This window comes from Mesoplodon bidens (genome assembly GCF_964165515.1).
Source record: "Mesoplodon bidens genome assembly, chromosome: 1".
Classification (NCBI taxonomy): Eukaryota; Metazoa; Chordata; class Mammalia; order Artiodactyla; family Ziphiidae; genus Mesoplodon; species Mesoplodon bidens.
In genome coordinates, this window is record NC_138176.1 from 219353211 (window position 1) to 219374113 (window position 20903).

At 37.2% G+C, this 20903-nt stretch overlaps 1 protein-coding gene across 2 annotated transcripts in view; it reads left to right on the plus strand.

Moving 5' to 3' along the window:
- GAB1 (GRB2 associated binding protein 1) overlaps nucleotides 1–20578 on the plus strand; it is a 124994-nt gene extending 104416 nt beyond the window's left edge. The window contains exons 7-11 of one of the 2 annotated variants that reach the window (XM_081235020.1): nucleotides 7023–7112; nucleotides 8848–8941; nucleotides 10879–11002; nucleotides 16235–16357; nucleotides 18587–20578. In XM_081235020.1, the coding sequence (XP_081091146.1) occupies nucleotides 7023–7112; nucleotides 8848–8941; nucleotides 10879–11002; nucleotides 16235–16357; nucleotides 18587–18745 (590 nt within the window). In that variant the 3' untranslated portion in view covers nucleotides 18746–20578. The remainder of the gene's footprint in view (nucleotides 1–7022; nucleotides 7113–8847; nucleotides 8942–10878; nucleotides 11003–16234; nucleotides 16358–18586) is intronic. The other variant, XM_081235021.1, reaches the window with a different exon arrangement.
- The last annotated feature ends 325 nt before the right edge of the window (nucleotides 20579–20903 follow it).

Genomic DNA, 20903 nt, shown 5'->3' on the forward strand with positions numbered 1-20903 from the left:
CTAGATATGGTCTCTGGCTGGTCTTTTGTAACCTCTCCTCCAAAGTATTTAATATCACATCAGACTTGAGATTATTAGTGCACTTGCCATGATTCTTTAAGAACAGTAAGGTTGCTTGTATACTCATTCCATTCTGTGCATATAACAACTTTTTAAAAATGATTCTGCCTTCGCTGGGGTGTAAACAAATGCTTCTAGTCTATTCTTTCATACTGGCCTTCATAAGTAACATTAAATTCTAAGGTGGCATGGTTGGTTAAGAACTCAGTGTAAAAGAAACTTATCAGCCAAACCGGTAATATGTACCCAAGTTTTTGAAATTTGGGTTCAAGCGGTTAAACCCCAGACAGCCGGCTGTGTTACCGCAGGCTGCAAGTGTGATTTAATCTCGACAACCAAGTGAGTTAGTGTATTGGCTGTGAGATGCGTGACACAATTTCTGGGGAATTCAGCACATTTGAAGAGTCTCGGTGTGCTCTCTGTAGCTGTTTTTAAAAAGCATGTAATGTTTGTGTACATTTCTCATTACCCTGGGCTTGGATCATTAATAGTCATTCTAATTAAGTTCCCGGTGTGGGGAACAAAGACTGAGACTCAGAGTATCTTAAGAAAATGAGTTTTGTTTTGTTTTGCTTTTAAGAAAGTAAATGAAAAGAGAAAGTTAGCGGCAGCTGAGACGCTCCTAGGAGGCTGTCACTTTGTCCTGCCCTCCCTGCATTGCTGTCCTCTGGAGACTCTTTGATCCTGCTTTGCTCTCTCTCACATCCTTTCCTTCTTTCCTGGTTTCTTTTACGCTGCATCCTCTACTTTACGGCTTTCTGCTGTCCGAGAGCTTTGGCCTCTGATGCCTCTGCGTGGCCTCGATTCCGCCCTGTGGCTCCTTTTTACGGGCCCTCGCGGCTTCCACGTCTGCTGCTAATTGCCTTGTTCATTATTGACTCACTCCGGATCGCCCAGCGAAAGTTTGATTGGTCTCGTTTATCTGTGCACACCAGGCCACAAGATAGAGAGTAGATTGCAGGCGAGCCCACATGCTGGCTGCTGTTGGGTCAAGGGCTCACCTTTGCTCGGACAGCTGGAAAGAGGGTTGCACCCCCGGTCACCCCAGAGGCCCCAGCAGCAGAGCCATGATCAGGGCTGGCTATTTTAGAAACAGTGTGAGCATCCCAGGCTTTTTAGGTGATAACTTTTCCTTTTGTTTCTCTTGGTCCTCATTTGTTTTTAAATCTATTTAGACATCCCTCGTCATTTTCTTCTTTGCATACAACACACAAAAGTATGTTTGGACGTGTATAGATTTATAATTGAGCCCACAGAGGGTGGAAGGATTAAGATGCAAGCGTCAGGAAGTCCGTGAAACATCGAAATCCTCATTTTAATGCTAAACTGGTTCTCTCCTTCTTTTTCTGTAATCGGCGCATGTTGGCAGCAGATTGCTAGTTTTTGACCCCAAATGTAACCGTTTTATATCTTGAGGTCCCCACATAAATATGGTCATGGTGTGCTGTGGGTGATGCATGGAGCTCTGAGTCCTTGCGGCTTCGCTCCCCTGCCTCTCCTTCCTCCCCTCAGGCTCTGCTTAACACAGTTTGAAAATTCCCAGTATATTTCACAGTTAATGGTTTCACGTGGTAAGCGCAATGCAGAATCAGAAAAGGTCCCTATTTACGTGTTGGAAAGTTTTAGGATCGTAATGGAATGCTTTTAGTATCATCTAGGTCTGACAGGGTTCACGTACCCCCATATTATAGTATATAATATTTTATATAGGCAGCATAATAAAATGGTATGTGTATTATACATCATATATATTGCATATATGTGTAAGTAAACCTCCCTATGTAAATATATAGTGAAAGTACTATATATTCTAGTACATGAGAGACTGTCCTAGTCCTCTAAACCAACCAATGGTGACCCTACTGTAGAACAGAACAAAGTAGGTTCCTTGGTTACTTTTGGAGATTCTGTTTAGTCTTTAAAAAATTAACTGAGCTATTGAAAGACAATCTTGAGCTCATGGGCCAGATTACTGATTTGGTATCATTGCTTAGATACAAAATGAACTGAAAAAAGCACCCAGAATAAAATTTCCACATAGTTTTTGGCAAATTCAAGGAGAATAATAGGTTTAGCAAAACAGTAAAGAAGTTACTTAAAGTCTTAGTTATAAAAAAAAAGGGGGTGGGTTGCTTTTCTTATTATTACTCTACTTTTTAAAATAAATATGATACAAGAGAAGGCATGAGAAAGTATCTAATATTACAAGGTAAACTTTGTCAAGTCACTTTAGAAAGTTATAGCTATTCGAGAAAAACATTTTAAAACCCAAATTCAGATCTTGGAGCAAAGTTTATCCTTAAAAACTTAAACCGTGAAACAGATGTCTTATTTCGTCCTGAAATTCTTCTCATGGTGCATAGCATCTGATGAGTCTGTTTTCATTTCAAATTTTGTGACATCAGATACATGAGTCTGTCTATTATTCTAGTATCTCTTATTAACTAAACCTCATAATAAGCAAACCTTATTCTATAAAATATGGCTTGATTAGTTCCAAAACTCAATATAACTAACTCAACACCCAGTATAACTGGTTTCTGTGATCGTCTTCTTGGGAAGGGTCTACAATAAATGAGTGACATTCTAGTCTTGTTTATACCCCCAATTATAGATGTCAGCTGCCGTAGTTAGTAGTACGCATGAGTTTTTCAAATACTTCTGAGTAATTGAAGCTGCAGAAATACGTGCATGTTTTAAACACTTACATTCAGTGTATTTTCATGGACACTTTACCCAATCACCCAACTGTGGTAGCTATATTTTCACCCCTACTATTTCTGTCACAATAGTATTTGTCCTGAACCATATCTCGTGTTTATTAACAGAGGAGAAAATCATAATTTACATGTACTATGTTAAATATTAGGAGAGCAGATGAATCGTTGGAAATGCAGGACAAATTCTGTTTTGATTACTTCAACTGAAACGTTTATATTTTAATGGAAAAGCAACTTTGTAAAGTTTGGGAAATTTCTATATTTCTCTTAAAGTAAGTCCTTACATAAATCTACCAGATTTCATCTGTGCATTTAACTGGGCCCATTCACTCTCTTTCTAACGTGATATAGCAGCTGTTCAAGCCTCAGATATACTGTCTTTATATTTTGTTTTGTTTGGCTTTGTCCATTCATGGCTTTCTGCAGTAGATCTGACCATTAGTTATTGTATTGATTTTAAAAAAAGCAGTGCGAGGTTACTTCTGGTGTTTTTGTACGTTCATTTGATTAAAATATCTTCAGGTCCTGCTGGATCTTCACTTTGGTGTAGGAAGGATCCAGAAGACCAATGGAGGAGCTTCCCTAGGTGGATCTTTTTGGTATCTTTGCTATAAATATTTGCTCAAGAGAGCTTCTAAAGAAGTTTTTTGAAAGCGATTAAAAATTAACATGCTTTTGAAAAACTACTTTTATACTATAATAAATGTTTGGAAGATGGATAAATGATGCCAGTAAATATAGCTAGATTTTAATAAACAAGTATTAAAGTTTGAGTCTCAAGTCAGATTTTTGGGTTGGTGGTTACAGTTTAAAGGAAATAAGTACAGAGTGCATTTTTACAGCACAGCCTCTACGTGCGGGTTTTTTCCCTAAATATTCCTGACCTTCCAATATAATTATCATTATTATAGTCCCCTTTATACAATGAGACTATACAAACAAGTGTAAAAGTTTTTCAGTGTGCTACCTTGATTACTCCTTGGAATTAGCAGAGGATAATAATGTTGTGAATTATTTTTCTTCTTTCTTGATTTCTGAGATGCCTACTGGAAATAGTAGCATCATCTGTGAAACTTCAGATGAGTGAATAATTTAGGCTAAGGTAGACCTATAATGATAGAGAAGATAAATTTTCCACTTTGAGTTGAATTTATTTCTATTAAAATAATAATCGTGTATGGACTTTTCAAAAAGGACTGCATCTGCTTCTTTGAAGCATGACCTCGTATGACTGCCTTGACCATATTTGGAATGATCAACTTTTGAAACAACATTCAGTTGCTCTTTTCTTCTTTTCTTTCCTTCAAAGGCAAACACAAAGTTATGACATTGATCAGATTAAACACCACCATCAGATTAAGCTTTAAGAGAACCGCAGTTCATCAAAACAGATTGAAGGGCCTCCCAGTTATAGGATGTACCCTCTGATAGGTCTGGGGTCTCGAAACCCAAGGAAGGACAGGTGGCTTCTCTAAAGAAGCTCCCATTTAGTGGGAAAGTGGAAAAGTAAACACATTATCACAATTAGCACAGAAGGGGGCTTGTGGTTGAGGTTAGCTCTTGGCCCTGCAGGCTGTCTCCTCTGAGGAGAATCTCAGAGGGTGAGTGGCAATGAAGTGATGATAGAGGATCTTCTATCAGAATAAACAGCATACCCAGATCCTTTAAAAAGAGGGGACTGGCTCAGAGTCTTGGGTGGGAGGGAGGAAAGTATGAATGCAGGAACGAATGCCAAATGCCTGGCAGGTGCCAGCTCCTGGGGGGTCTTATAATCCATGCTAATGAGTTTGGGCTTTATTCTGAGAACACCATTAAAGGGTTTTATGTAGGCAAGTAACATAATCAGGTCAGCCCCTAGAAAGCTCATTCTAAGATTTAAGGATACCATAGGGGAAAAATGGTATTTTTTAATGCAAACTGTTATAAAATCACACTTTTTTTCAGCATCTTCTTTAAGGAGTGCTTTGCCCGGTGTTCCAGACCCAGGGTTCTTGATGCCTCGCTTTAGAGATGATAAGACAGGAAGGTATAACAAAAGTCCCTGTCCTGACTCAACATAGCTGCCTCCACTTGGGGACCTAGAGTGAGTGATTTTTACAAGTTTGGAGGCCACTTGGAGTGTAAGTGGAGGTCATTTAGCAGTGTGAGTTCACTTTCAGAAAAACAAACGAGGTAAGTGCAGTGCACATTAAAAAAAGGAAGCCAGGACTTCAGACTTACAGATTCTTTACTTTTCTTGGATAAATGAAAACAAACTATTGCCATTATAAATAGAAAGTAAAATTGATAAAGGGAAGTCAGAGAGAAAGTGGAATCTAGAGTAACTCTTAAGAGATCTGCTATGGCAACTGCAGACAGAGGAAACAAAGCAGGTGTGGTGGGTCCCAGAAGATAAATTCCATTTCGAACATGCAGCATGAAAGCCTACAGAACCTCCATGTGGGGTGACTTTGTAGGTATGCCAGTAAGGATCTTAGGGGAGATCTGAACCAGAGGTTAAGATTTACCAAGCTGTGCTCCAAATGAGGGAGCAGATCACATGATGCAGAGATTGACAGCCCGGGTGAGATTGTTTTAACCCCTGAGGGTTAAAGCACAATGGGGTGCTCTTTGCTAAAGAAATGCGTCATGTCGCTTTCTTTGTTCAAACCTAATCTAGCTAAAGCCTCCTTGTAACCGTCTTGGATTTAAAAGCTGAGGCTCAAGTGAGTTAACACTGTTGACTCTTAGAATTTGAGAATCAGTGTATCCCCAGAGTTGGTTCATTTTCCGCCTCTGCTTTAAGTCTTATCTCATACCCTTTATTGTCACACTTAAGTAATTAGAGAAACATTCCAGTATTTGCCTCTAGGCAGCAGAGGAGAAGTACATACACCTTGGACTTTTTTTCCTTTCTCTCCTCATAAGTGATACTGAGCCATCATTTGGGTATCACTTTCATTTCTGTCTGGAACATAAATGTCAAATTGAGCCAGGCAGTAAAAATAACAAAGAAATGAAGCTACCAAAATGCCTGAGCGACTAGGTTCAATTCAGGGCAACATTTTCACCTTGCGGCGTTTGTCCTAAAATCAGCCTTAAGCTTTGCATGGAGTAGAAAATACATGGAAATTTTATAAATGCACTATGAAAATATTCACTTAATACGGGATCTTTCTGTGAAGAATGCCAAGGAGTACCCTTGAGCGTACTTGAGAGAGTTAGGAAATTTTCATGTTTTATAAGCTAGAAAATCACATTTTCAAGAACTTGTAGATTTTGGCCAATAAGGTGCTAGAGATCAGCATTGAATCAGCAAACTCTAATATTATTTTCCATCTAATAGATGTCAACTCAGTTTTGTACATGCCAAGAAAAAAGAGAATTTGGTGCCATTGAGAATGAAGTAGTTAAAATTCCTGATTGAAATGATATTGCTACTCTGGCATCCAGGCTTCTAGTGGGAAAAAGTATGAGGCCAGCTGCTGGGTGTTAAACCTGTACTTTTCATAAGGCTTTTCAGCAGTACTTGTACATGACAGAGATTAAACGAAAAAAAAAAAAAAAGATGGCAACTGAATTTATGCTTTCCAATTCTCAAATTAAAGCTACACAGTCAGCAGTCCCAGAATCTAGACATCTAATCCTTGTAAAATGGTGTCACGGGGGCAACCACTGAGTGTTCAGGGAAAAGAAATACTGGTCTTGGTTTTGACTTTGGATTAGCAGACATTGTATCAATAGAACTTCTCTAGAAGGGCGCTTTCAGGTGGTGAAGGAATAGTCAGGTTAAGGTTTTTAAAACACCTCCATCAAGTTAAGAAAGTAGGCCTTGGTACTTTCGTATGAGACACCAGACTTCAAAGAAAAGATGTACTTGCGATCTGACTGAGAGGTTTTATAATTCTTTATTGGATCCAGTTTTCTAAGGCATGTTAGAAGAGTAACTAACATGACACATGTTTTTCCTCTCTTCCTCCAAATAAAGGTAACAACTAACCAAGAAGTTATGCCACTAAAACCCTACCATCTTTTATAACAGTTTGCTTATTACATTGTTGCATGCAGCTTCCGCGTTCCCATGGTACTGAGCATGAATGATATGCATAGCCAGACTGAAATAGTCTCCGCAAACAAACTTTTGTTTATGCTTTTGAGATGTAACATGTCTGCTCAGGGCTCTGTTGCTTTTTTGCAGAATCCATTTTTTTTCCAATTAAAAAAATAACATTATATTAAGAGAGTCTTCTTTTTACCAATTAGGTCAAAGTCCTAAAATTTTAAGACCCAAACCCCATGGTTTAGAGCGAACTGATTCACAAACCATAGGTGACTTTGCTACAAGAAGAAAGGGTATGTACTTTAGCACCGCATGCTGGATGGGGTGTTGGGAATTTATTTATTCTGTGATGTTGTTTCCTTTAAAAGTAAAGGAGAAGAGCCTTAAATACTATTTTGTTGTAAATAAAACTTCCCAGCATGTAATTTCTAAAGTGAATGCTTCCCATAATACACAACGAGTATATTTGTTATGCCATTAACAGCAGCATGTTAAATATTTGATAATATATGATATTCAGTCTTTTCCTTTTGCATTATTCTTTTAACCTTTTAGACATCAACACAGTGTCTTCTTTAAGCTTGTGAGATGCTTGTGAGTTCCAATTGTCTCCCGTATTTATGTATAATGTATGTATTCTGTTCTGAGACAATATACAATCATTTCCATGGATTCATTATTTTATGCCATTACTTAGAATTTGACAGCTAAGCAGCTATTAGCCTCTGTGTTTTAAAAAAAGCGAAAACATCAGAGTTAAAGAAATACTTTCAAGTGAGCACAGCATTCTGTACATGTCCATTTTAAGTGCATAGGTGAGCAAAATTATTTTAACTCAAACTTAAATCAATGTAGCCTTCAGAAAAATCTCATTGAATTTTTTTGTATTTGAGTTGCCAAAAATACTTTGGCATAAACCCCAGAAATCTACATAATCCTTTAAAATGACTACCTATTTTATAGTTTGAAGGTAATTATAACTTGGTTGATTCAATGTACACATATATGGACAAAGACTAGAGGAGGGATGCCTGGAAAAAAGGAAGACTTTTTCTTTAGAGTGGCAGGATGAAATGTAACTAAAATATTTACCTAATAAGTTTAAATAGTATCCTAAAATATAATGAATATTAACAAATAATATTGTTGAAGTTCTTTTGCTCATGTCATGAATTTCTGAAAACTGAGTCTTACTTTAAGGGCGAAGAGCTCTGTGGAATATATACTGGCAGACTAATTAATTGTCCACTGCAATAATAGGGTAAATAAGCAAAGACAACTTATAAATAAAGCTAATAAGAACATTAGCATTTATTTTTACTTAATTTGTTAAAGGATATTGTTGGTTAAATGAAGCTAAAAATTTGAGGCAATTGTTAAATTGTGGCCTTTTCTCAGAGCAGAGTTTGAGTATAAAGATATAATTATTGCTTTGTTTTATTTGGTTCCAGACTGGGCCTGAATTAATTTAAAAGATTTGGTTATTAATTCTTTTTGTCAGTTTTTGGTTTTAGCGAAGTTTTGTGTTTATTGCTTCCTAAACATCATTTTATATGTATAGTTGTATAAATGATGCTTCAATGTTGATGATGAGGACTGTTTTTACACAGAAAATTAAATCTCTGTGTTTGAGGATAAAATTAGTGAAAAAAATAAAATAATGAAGTAATGAAAAGTATAAATCAAGTAACTATGAAGGAATTGGGTCACATTACTCTTTCTTGTTCTCATTGTTTATATTCATAAAATATTTACTTAAGAAGCAACATGTTGTAATAATAGAGTTTTATTTAGACTTTCAGTCAACAATCAGGAAACATTATCTGATTTAGCTTTTGCCACTAATTTTTTAGCTGTGTAACCTTGGAAAAATCACATAACATCAGTGTACTTCTTTTCATGTGTGAAACTAAGCTGGTCCTAGGTGTACTGTGGCTATAATGTATAAATAGAGATGTAGAAAGAGGGTCTTGTCTTGTTTTTCAAATTGCTGTATGCTAAAGTCTCTTTTTTTCTCTTTTGTTTCAGTCAAGCCAGCACCTTTAGAAATAAAACCTTTGCCAGAATGGGAAGAATTACAAGCCCCAGTAAGATCTCCCATCACTAGGAGTTTTGCTCGAGAGTAAGTCTTTGTGTAAAATACTTAGCTTGCACAAGGAGATCAGCTCAGGTGCTTTGTGACCACCTAGAGGGGTGGGATAGGGAGGGTGGGAGGGAGGGAGAACCAAGAGGGAAGAGATATGGGAACATATGTATATGTATAACTGATTCACTTTGTTACACAGCAGAAACTAACACACCATTGTAAAGCAATTATACTCCAATAAAGATGTAAAAAAACAAAATAACATAAAATACTTAGCTTGATTGTTCATTATAATGGAGAGTGCCTAGAACAGTGGCTCCCAAAGGATGGTCTGGGGAGCCTCCCTTTTTGGGGTTCTGTGAAGTCAAAACTATTTTCATGAATATACTAAGATGTCATTTGCTTTTCCACTCTCCTTCTCTCATGAGTGTACACTGGAGTTTTCCAGAGGTGGCATAGTATTGGACGATATTGTTGTGACAGCTAATAGTGTATGTATTTGTGTACACTTGTCTTTTTAAATTTTTTTTCTATTATAGGTAATGTGGTAAATATCAGTAGATATCACCCATATTAACCGAAGTTCCTTGGGGTTCTCAATAAATTTTAAGAGTGTGAAAGGTTCATGAGGCTAGAAATTTCTGAGAACTACTGCTCTGGAAAATACGGTAGTTTCTTGTAGGGATTATTTAATCGAGATTCATTTAAATGTATATGTGGAAATGAAAAGAATGTTTGTAGTTACAAACCTGTGTTGAATGTGTACGTGTGTGTGAATATATATATATATATATATATATATATATATATATAGTTTTTTTAAATAGTAATTCTTAAATCTTCGTTTTTATATCTGTGTCTTTCTACTTATCCCCCACATCACTAGCAATACTTTTTTCGTTGTTCTGCAGAAGGTACTTTGTTTTTGGTTTTTTTTTAACATCTTTATTGCAGTATAATTGCTTTACAATGGTGTGTTAGTTTCTGCTTTATAACAAAGTGAATCAGTTATACATATACATATATCCCCATATCCCCTCCCTCTTGCGACTCCCTCCCACCCTCCCTATCCCACCCCTCTAGGTGGTCACAAAGCACCAAGCTGATCTCCCTGTGCTCTGCGGCTGCTTCCCACTAGCTATCTGTTTTACGTTTGGTAGTGTATATATGTCCATGCCACTCTCTCACTTCGTCCCAGCTTACCCTTCCCCCTCCCCATGTCCTCAAGTCCATTCTCTAGTAGGTCTGTGTCTTTATTCCTGTCCTGCCTTTAGGTTCTTCAGAACCATTTTTTTTTTTTTAGATTCCATACATACGTGTTAGCATACAGTATTTGTTTTTCTCTTTCTGACTTACTTTACTCTGTATGACAGTCTCTAGGTCCATCCACCTCACTACAAATAACTCAATTTCGTTTCTTTTTATGGCTGAGCAATATTCCATTGTATATATGTGCCACATCTTCTTTATCCTGCAGAAGGTACTTTGATGCTCAGAAATATCCCTTTACAGAAGCAGACTTGAAGACATAGGGAACAAGCTAGTGGTTACCAGTGGCGGGGTGGGGGTGTGTGGTGGAAATAGGGTGGGGAAGTGGGAGGTACAAACTACCTCCCACTACAAGATAAGTGGGAGCTTATCTTGGGTGTAAGATAGACTTGAGGATGTATTGTACAACACGGGGAATAGAGCCAATATTTTGTAGTAACCATAAATGGAAAGTAGCCTTTGAGAACTACGTAAAAAATTCAAAATTTTTTTAAAAAAGAAAATATCCCTTTACAAATAGCTATAAATATTAGTTGTGCATTTGAATGTGTGTGATAAATTGTACAGTAATAAATGTGTACAATAAATGATTATAAGCATAAATGTTTCTGGAAGAATGTATACTATCACTCATTTTTACTTTCGAAGTTAATTGAGAAATTTTGGTCAGGATGTGTGTTTGTGATGGTCATCTCTGTAATCAGCTCCTCCAGGTTTCCCATGTCTCCCCGGCCGGATTCAGTGCACAGCACAACTTCAAGCAGCGACTCACATGACAGTGAAGAGAATTATGTTCCCATGAACCCAAACCTGTCCAGTGAAGACTCAGTAAGTAGAATCTTCTCTTAACGTCTCTCTTCCTGAGCAGCCCTTCTGAATCATTCACACTAGACCTTTCTTCCAGTCCATACACCTTACCCTTCCATCTTTCTTTACTTAAGGAAAAAGGATAAAAGACAACTTTTTAAAAATGCTTTTGGGGGCTTCCCTGGTGGCACAGTGGTTAAGAATCCTCCTGCCAATGCAGGGGACACGGGTTTGAGCCCTGGTCGAGGAAGATCCCACATGTCGCAGAGCAACTAAGCCCATGCGCCACAACAACTCAGCCTGCGCTCTAGAGCCCATGTGCCACAACTGCTGAAGCCCGCGCGCCTACAGCCCGTGCTCTGCAACAAGAGAAGCCACTGCAATGAGAAGCCCGTGCACCACAACAAAGAGTACCCCCCGCTCACCCCGCAACTAGAGAAAGCCCACGCACAGCAACAAAGACCCACCACAGCCAAAAATAAAATAAATTTTAAAAATTAAATAAAAAACTTTATATAAAAATGCTTTTGAAAAACATCATCATCAAGTCTAAAACCAATAAAGGGTCAAAGTGTAATATTAATATCTATAAAGCAGATACAAGTTAGTTAAAAATCACAAAAGTTTTCCAGTTATATTTGTTTTAAGATGTACTTCACTTTTGCAACTATTCAAAAAAATAGTTTTTACTGGAAGCATTTTATAATGCATTTCTCCAGACCCATGTCAGCACACTCAGGATGAAACAATCTTATGCTGAGGGTTTTTAATAATCTTTCAATAATACATCCTTAGGTAAGGCTTAAAGATCAAAGAAGACCTGTTAAAACCTGATTTACTTCAGACTGACTGTTATTACCCCAAGGCCCAAGAATTTTGTAATAGTAGCAAGCTTTATGTTTCCCAGAAATCAGGTAGTTGCCAGAAAATACTTCAGATGTTTAAAAATGCAAGCTAATTTTAATTTTTTAAAAATCTTTTCCTTTTGCTTTCCCTCAAACCAGAGGCACTGCTTGCTCTGTTATTTGCTTTTTAGTAGCTAAGTATATCAGTTGGCATTAGGATCCCCTCTGAATAACAGAAAATAAGCAAATAACAAGGACTTAAGGCAGACGTTTATTTCTTTCTCATGTAGAAGTCCAGAGAGTCAATCCGCAGTTGTTGTGGCAGCTTTTTGTTCCAGGAGCCCTTGGGGATCCTTGCCCCTTGCTGCCCTCCAGTCCGCTGTCCCCTGGGTCTGGCTCACAGGCTCCATAGAACAAGATGGTGCTCCAGCCAGCAGGTTCACATTCCAGGCTGCAGAATGGAGGGAAGGAAGAAGAAGCAAAGGATGCAGCCCAATTGCCTCATAGAGAAGGTTCCCAGAAACTGCTGAGTACAAACTGTTGACCAGAACTTAGCCTCTGGCCACATAAACACGAAAGGGCCTGGAAACCGTAGCCTTTGTACCGAGGGACAGTGGGCCCGGCTAAAAGTCCCCTTCCCGGTGGAGAGGGGAGAACAGATCCTGGGGCACAACCAGGCAGCATGTGATAAGCAAATATCTAATGTCAAAATTTGGCATGAGTAACATTTTAGTGACTTTATTTTCTTTAAAACAATTCTGTTCAGAGATTCAATATATAAAGCCCAACTTTTTCATTGAATTTATGTCTTTAATGGACTTTAGGCAGAAACAGATTTCTCATGACCATTTGTCAGGGAACAAAATTAAGTGATTTGAAAAGCCTGATTTGATGCTTGAACTAATTAACTGTAAAATATTATCAAATTCATAAAGTATTCAAAAATGAATAAGATAATTTAAAATATTTATGTCAACCCTGAATTAGAATATATATATATATATATATATATATATAAATATATCAATAATATTTTCACTAACGTTTCAAGGTAGGGCAATTTTTATTAACTGACTTTCACTTCTGGATTTGTAATTTTTCCATTTGATGAGTAGTGTTTTATTATTTTTATTAACTTAATTTTTTTCTTCATTATAGTAAACAGACTCTAGTAAGAGTCTAAGTAAATCCTCAGTGCTGCACGGGAGTACATATTGCCCTCAATTTTCATCTTTAGGTGGTTAAATGAATTTTTTTATTACAAAAGTAATTCTTTTCTGAGATACTAAAGAATCTTTATTTTGCCCAAAATAGTAAATAAACATAAAGATATTGGAAAGGACCTGTAATAGGAAAGTTTGAAAGTATGATTTGTCATGAGTAGGTGAAGGGAAAAATCTAGAAAAAATCCGTTACAATCAGAAAGTCAAAGGAAAGGAAGGTATAAAATTGTTCTTTTATATAGTATAACACTAAGCCAGAAAGGTAATTTTACCTGCACAGTAGAGGTGTCTAAATAACCACCAGATGGTGAATTTCTAAGATACTGAGGCCCTAAGGGTTAGAAATAAGCAAAAATGTCCCAAGTGAAAATATCTATCTGCCGTTCACAATGGAAAAGTCAGCTGTGCCATTTCCATCTTATGCCACCAACTGCAAGGGCTCATCTTAGTCCAAACAACTTTTCCTTAGGAATGAATGTGATAGTTACAGCAATATTTCCCACACATCTTGGAATTTAGTGTATCAGTGGAGAACCATAGAAGTTCACAAGGTCTAACATATGCTCAGGTTGATGAAGTCGGTAAAAAATTAGTCTTGGAGAAGTTGAAACAGGATTGGATCAAATCTGGTTTATAGGGACAATGAAGATTAAATTCTGTACATTGAAATGTTGAAGCACAGTCTGTTTCCTATACTGGTGATCATGGAGCAGGCAGTGTCTAATGAAACAGTGAACTGGTGATGCGGCCTGTTTTTTATACAAACATCCAAAGTCAAGCATTCGTGAAATGAACCCTTAATGTGATGCCTGAAATTCAGGTGACAGTACATCATTACTAAATACGTATATATTGTTTATAACAACAACATCAAAAGTATGTTCAATAATTTTACGTATTTTTTTCAAGAGTTATAGAAAAACAAAGTACTACTATATTTTTTCTTTTAATTCACAGAACACTTCATAATAACTCTTCGAATCTTAGGGTTTTTCTAAACTGTTTTGGGAAAACACTGGGTTAAAGCCTAGAATGCAGAGGCAGGCTGTTCCCAGTTGAGATTAGATTAGATCAAGAGCAAATAGACTTTTTGGAGGGACACACATTTTAACAATACTTGAAGATGAAAAAATTTCCAGTCCTAGTAATTATTAGACAGAGTACAGTTGAACTAACAATTCTGAGAAATTCTCTTTAAGAACAGCTTACTGAGATTAAATATGTACATCATATGAACTCAAGGGTTTCTTTCGTAGCCTACAGCACCGTGAATAATTCTAGATGTTTCCAATTAGGGAAATTTCAGGTATGGGCTCTGTCATTACATTTGAATACAAAATTTTACACACACACACACACACACACACACACACACACACACACACACACACACACACACACACACACACACACACACACACACACACACACACACACACACACACACACACACACACACACACACACACACACACACACACACACACACACACACACACACACCATGCAATCTGGCTTGGTTTTTTTATGTGAGAATGAAATATAGAGTCATTTGCAGAAAAAAATTTCAGTTTTTTCATGAATTAGAAGAAAGAGAGGGAGGGGATAGCTATTTGTACTAATTGAGCACTGACACTTGCTTACATTTTTTCTGCCCTACATGTTACTGTCAATATTTTTTTAATGTCTTATTAGCGGTAATTGATAAATTTGGTTTAAAAATCTGTTCCTACAAATAGGGCCATCACATTCAGTAGTGTGGGTTGTCTACTGCATACACATGCCGCATACAGTAAGTAGGATATACAGTAGGCCGCACACATGCTGCATCTGAGTACATGCGACCCAGACCATGCCCCCCTCACCAAGAGTAAACTCAGTGTTTTCCTAGCAATTGTCCTTTCCCTAAGTCACAGCTTAGTCTGTTTAACCCAAACAAAATGGAGTAGCAATATGAAAGAATCAGCAGAACCAGATTTATGCAGTTTCCAAATCATGTTGTTCATCTTAACAAGTATAAAATTGTCAAGTTGATTACATTGTTACAGTTTTCTTCAAAAGTATAAGCTAACCTGTGAACAATAATACCTATGTGATAGAAGCCACAGGGATGAAAGTCCCTAATGACTATGTAGTGTCCTGAGAAGTCAGGAACATTCCCAGGTGAGGTTAAAAGCAGCAAGGCGTGGAAACAAGTCATTTGTTGGAGCACATTTGAAGACTGTCATGATCCGAGTAGCGGGTGCATATGTAGGGACATAAGTTCACGTCGTCCTTTCCTTTTTATTTAGCACTGATCTTCATGTTCCTAATAACCTATTTCTTTTTCATTTTTCTGCCTCAAGCTTTTTCATTCTTGTTGTTCATTGCTGTCCTCTCCCTTCCTTTTTTCTTTTTCTTTTCTTAGAGAGGAGTCCTTCTGTTGTACAGTTCCTATTAGGACAGAAAGAATAAGAAAATTAAGAAAATTAAGTGGTAAAAATTCCAGGTGGTTGAAACAAAACAGACTTTATTAATGGTGTCAGTATGCATAGCCCTTAGCTACCATACTTATCCTAAATTGATTTTAGTGTGAAAGCCTTTAATTCAAATATAGAACTTTAAAATTTTTTTTAATTTGAGAGGTGAGCTCAGGGTCTTTCTACTCTGCCATCTTGGTCGATCCCTAAAAACATTTAATTTGAAAGCATGGACTATAAAGATCCTATAGTTAAAGAATGTTATTGAGAACAGATAGTGTTTTAATAGCGTTGAGTTAGACTATTCCAACCGGGAATTCCCTGGCGGTCTAGTGGTTAGGACTTGGCACTTCCACTGCCGGGGGCCTGGGTTCAATCCCTGGTAAGGGAACTAAGATTCCTTAAGCTGCGTGGCACAGCCGAAAAAAAAAAAGAAAGAAAGAACTGTTGCAGTTAACTGTAGCTCGATGGCCCAGTCTTAGTCTGAACCAAGTTTTACTTTTCAAACTACTTTTAGCTTGCTTAACCATGCTATGTTTTAATCAATTTTTAAAATATTACTTATTTTTCCCCATCCTAAAAGATTATTTTATTTTCTAAGGAGACATTTCTTCAAGCTTTGTGCTCTTAAAATTAATATTTAGTCTTGAGTAGATGGCAAACAAGGTAATAAGCAGTATGTCTCATGAATGTTTGACAGTTGATTGTGTTGTATTTTACTTCCAGAATCTTTTTGGCAGTAATAGTCTTGATGGAGGAAGCAGCCCAATGATCAAGCCCAAAGGAGACAAACAAGTGGAATACCTAGATCTAGATTTAGATTCTGGGAAATCCACGCCACCACGTAAGGTAAGTGAAACCTCATTCTATAAATACACTGAGCGCCCATTTGAAACCTGAAGAATCGGGTCTCCTTTGGGGGAATTTTCTTAGTATGTTTAATTTAAATTTAGTAAAGTCTATTACTTAATGCTTTTTCATAAATCACAAAAGTGTTAGACTGATAAATTTTTTTTTTCATCTCTAATGGTATGGAAGTTACACACTTTGTACCCTCTTAGTGATTACCATTGAAATGCTTACTTACTAAATTCTAAAGTTCCAAAGTTAATCATGGTCTTCACTCCCTTTCCGATGTTAGCTCAAGTTACTCCTTTTCTGACTTTCTTGGTATTTTTGTCCAAAAGTTTTAGGGTTTTTTGTTCTTGTTGTTGTTACACTCACAAATTAGACATTAGTAGCAGTAATATTCTTACTATATAGACAATGTTTATTTACATTTTCCTACATGTTTACCAACTTCTTTTTTTTATCATTCCTTCTTGTGTCTTAGACCTTCCTTCTCTAATCATTTTCCTTCCTCCTTCCTTCAGAAGTTCTTTTCATGAAAGTCTGTTAATGGTAAATTCTTGCAGTTTTTGTTTAACTGAAATGTCTTTATTTTGCCTCATTCTGGAAAATGAGTATTGAGGGTTTTGCGGGGGGGAGCAGTTTGAGTTCACAATTCTTAATTGACAGTAAGTTTCTCTCAACACATAGGAGATACTATTTGCTGTCACCTGGCTTCCATTGTTCCTGTGAAAAGTATGCTGTCAGTCTAATTGCAGTTCCTTTGTAGGTAATCTGTCTTTTCTATCTGGCCGATGTTAAGATCTTTTCTATATCTTTGGTGTTCTGCAGGTTCACTACACTGTGTCTAGACATCTAGACATAGATTTTTCTTTATTTATCCTGCTTGGTAGAAGTTGTGCAGTCTTTATTTCTGGATTCATATTTTTTGTCAGTTACGGAAAGGTCTGAATCACTATCTCCCTAAATATTGTTTTTCCACTATTCTCTTTCTTCTGTCCTTTTAGGTTTCTGATGAGGCAGTTAGAACTTCTCATTCTGTTTTTCTTATCTTTTACCACTCTTTCATATTTTCTATTTTATCATTTCTTTGCTTACTTGTAAAATTTCTTTAGATCTGTCACCAAGTTCACTAATTCTCAATTCTTCTGCTTAACCCATGTGTTTAATTTTTAATTTCAATGTTTGATTTTTCACTGCTGAAGTGACATTCTGCTTGGCTTCTTTTCCCCAAATATGCCTATCTGATTTGAATAGCTTCTTACTCCTTTTTTGTTATCTTATTCCTTTTACTTTTTATTTTCCAATTCCTTTAAACATTTTATACACATATTTTACACTATTTATGCAGTAATTTCCATATCTGAAGTCCTTGGAGGTCTGAATCTGTGTTTACCATTTCTCACACACCTGATGGCTTGTTTCCTTGTGTGTTCATACATTTTTATTGTGAATTTATTTTGCTAAGCATATTGGTGGGAAACCTGCAGACCTAAATTTCCTTCAGAAAGGGTTTGCATTTGCTTCTGCTAGGAAGCAGGTGATGCTACCACCCTAGGACTACTTCAGTTTCCTTCAAGGGTCCCTATCCTAACAGGATAGTTTTGGGTTCCGCATTCCTCCCACCCAGGCCTCCTGATTGCATTGCTCAGTTGACGTTCATCCTGAAGACGACACCGTCTTGACCCTTTAGCAGCTCTCTGCTCCCTCCATTTCCCTCACACCTTGGATATTTCCCTTAATTTCTAGTGAGCCCAGCAACGCGTTAATAATTACATTTGTTTTAAGTTAGTATCTAGTTGGATTTTATGTAGCCTGCCATTCTTGAAATACTCCTTTTCAAAAAATATTCCTAACTCTGAAAGTAAACACCTGTACCTGTTCTCAGGACTTGAAAAAGTCAAGCTTAAGCTAAAGGTTAAAAGCAAGCTATATCTCTTAAGATGAACCAGGGGTCTGCTCTCTTTCTTTTCTAAGAATTTCATCTGTTATGGGAGCATTAGTTTGAATTCTTAAATATAATAATTTTAAAATTAAGGGAAAAACAGAGTACAGTTAGGAGAGAGACAACATTGTTAAACTGAGGTAGTTAATGTAATTTTTTGGTGACCCAGTAGAATTTCAAGAGTTATTCACAGTGCATATGTGTCTGTGTTTTAAGACTGGAGTTCACGCAGAAGCACCGCTTTTTCTGTGGAGGTTTATGGGGTTTTTTCCTTTGCTTTTTAGCAAAAGAGCAGTGGCTCAGGCAGCAGTGTAGCTGACGAGAGAGTGGACTATGTCGTGGTTGACCAACAGAAGACCCTGGCTCTGAAGAGCACCCGTGAAGCCTGGACCGATGGGAGACAGTCCACAGAGTCTGAAACGCCAGCCAAGAATGTGAAGTGAAAATGCCGCTTTAATGTCTCTGAACAAAAGAGAGCTGAGTTGTAAGGAGAAATCCTGTTTGACCGAAGATAACTTGACCCTTGTACTCTAGGTAGATCCTCAACTGAACAGAGTCGAAGTCAGAGGACCTTTCAGACTTAATCAAGCCATTGAGCGTGTAAATGGTGCTTTGTGGTATCTGAACAATTCATCACATGTAAATAATGTGGGAAAATACTGTTGTCTGGTTCCCAGAGAAACATTTGTTTCGTAGTTAACACACTTGTAGTATTACTGTATTTATGCACTTTTTCATTTAAAGCATTGGTTTGGGTATTCCCGAATGGACCTTAACATGATTCTTTTGGGAGTTTTTGTTTTTTCCTCACACTACTCTTAAGAACGATGCTATGTGAACTAAACTACTTTCCACTGGGAAATTGCTCTTTCAGCTGCAGGGTAACAACATGACGTGAGAAGTAGATTCACAATATACCTTTCTACCTGAAACTTAACGGGGTAAGCGTTAGCTTAAACTACAAAGTAGAGTTGGACTCATCATTCATTGCCTTCCAAAGTGCTAAGCATCATGTACCTACTGGTGTCAGGACTTTGTTCTCTGGTTCATGGACATTTGGTTTTCAGTGGTGGAACTTTCTTATATTTTGTTAATTCCAGTGTTTTGGGCTCATTAAGTGAAGATTCTGCCAGGTGGGATCTTACACCTTGGAAAGAGTGAATAATCACACTATCAAGTAAGCGTACAACTCACTGATGGCATGTGGTGACGATGTGCTCTCACATTTTCAACATGTATTAAACTTTACGTTATTTGCAAAGTGTAGATTATATAACTAATCAGGTACGTACCAGGCACTGATGTGCTAATACAATGATCAGGTTTAGACAGTGAGCTTTAGTTGTATTCGTGTTAGTCCTCTAATGCTGGTTTCCAGTTTGGAATTAATGGCACAATTGACATTCACTGTTAGTTATAGCAACATACTGTGATTTTTAATTAGACAGTCATTCAGATTTATTACTCTAAGAATGAAATTCTGTCTTTTGACACCATAGTGCCCTTTCTATGATTTTTTTGAAACTTTACTTAATATTCTTCTTGGCCTTATCCTATTTAAATCCCTATGCAATTAATATTTTATATCTGCATTTTTTTAAAAAAAATAGATGTTATATAAGTGATTCTCATATGTAGCACCTATTGCTTTTCCAGTAAAAGAATTAAGGATTGTGTACTGTGATTTATATTCACTTCCCCAATTCAAGAAATATTGGAGCCTTGCTATAATGTGAAATCTTTAAGTCATGGACCTCTTCCAACCAGATTTCTGAAACCACCAGAGGTATCGTATAATTCTATCTCACCTATAACATGGTCCTATAGCAAGACCACACATTATCTATAGTAAGGCTACAATTTATCTGTCTTGGCTTTGCAATGTAATTTAGAAAGCAGGTATAGTTATTGGTTTGATTGGTTTTTAACTAAGTTACATACAATCTCTTATGTACTGATTTGAGACTTACTAACAATGTTTGGAGGGGGCGTAGAGATTGAAGAGCCCACAGCTGAGGCATGTTTCCCTCCATGCAGACCTTTAATGTTACCTGAGTACACAGATGTACCCTGATTTCTGGCCCCTTGGTCACCGTACTGTGCCTAATCGATGTAATGGGTTTATGTCCCCTCCATGAGCTAAAAACGTTCATAACAAGATGAATTGTAGACAAGTAACATTTGATGCTTTTAAATGTTTGCTTCTTTTTAAACAAAAACTAAAACCCAGAACTGAATTTTGAGGTGGATTTTTAAATAAAAAAAACATTGTTTGAGTTTGCTGTGAGTAAGCTGTTTTATAATGAAACCACAAAGTAGAGTCGAAAATCAGTGAAATGTGCCTCAACTGTCAAAACACATAACACAGTTGATGTGTGAAGATACCAAATTGTGTTGCATGGAGGATAAACATACTTTGAGATTTAGAACACAACAATAAATATATTGTTAATTCAAAAATAGAAATCTTGGGAGCTTCCCTGGTGGCGCAGTGGTTGAGCATCCGCCTGCCGATGCAGGGGACACGGGTTCGTGCCCCGGTCTGGGAAGATCCCACATGCCGCGGAGCGGCTGGGCCCGTGAGCCATGGCCGCTGAGCCT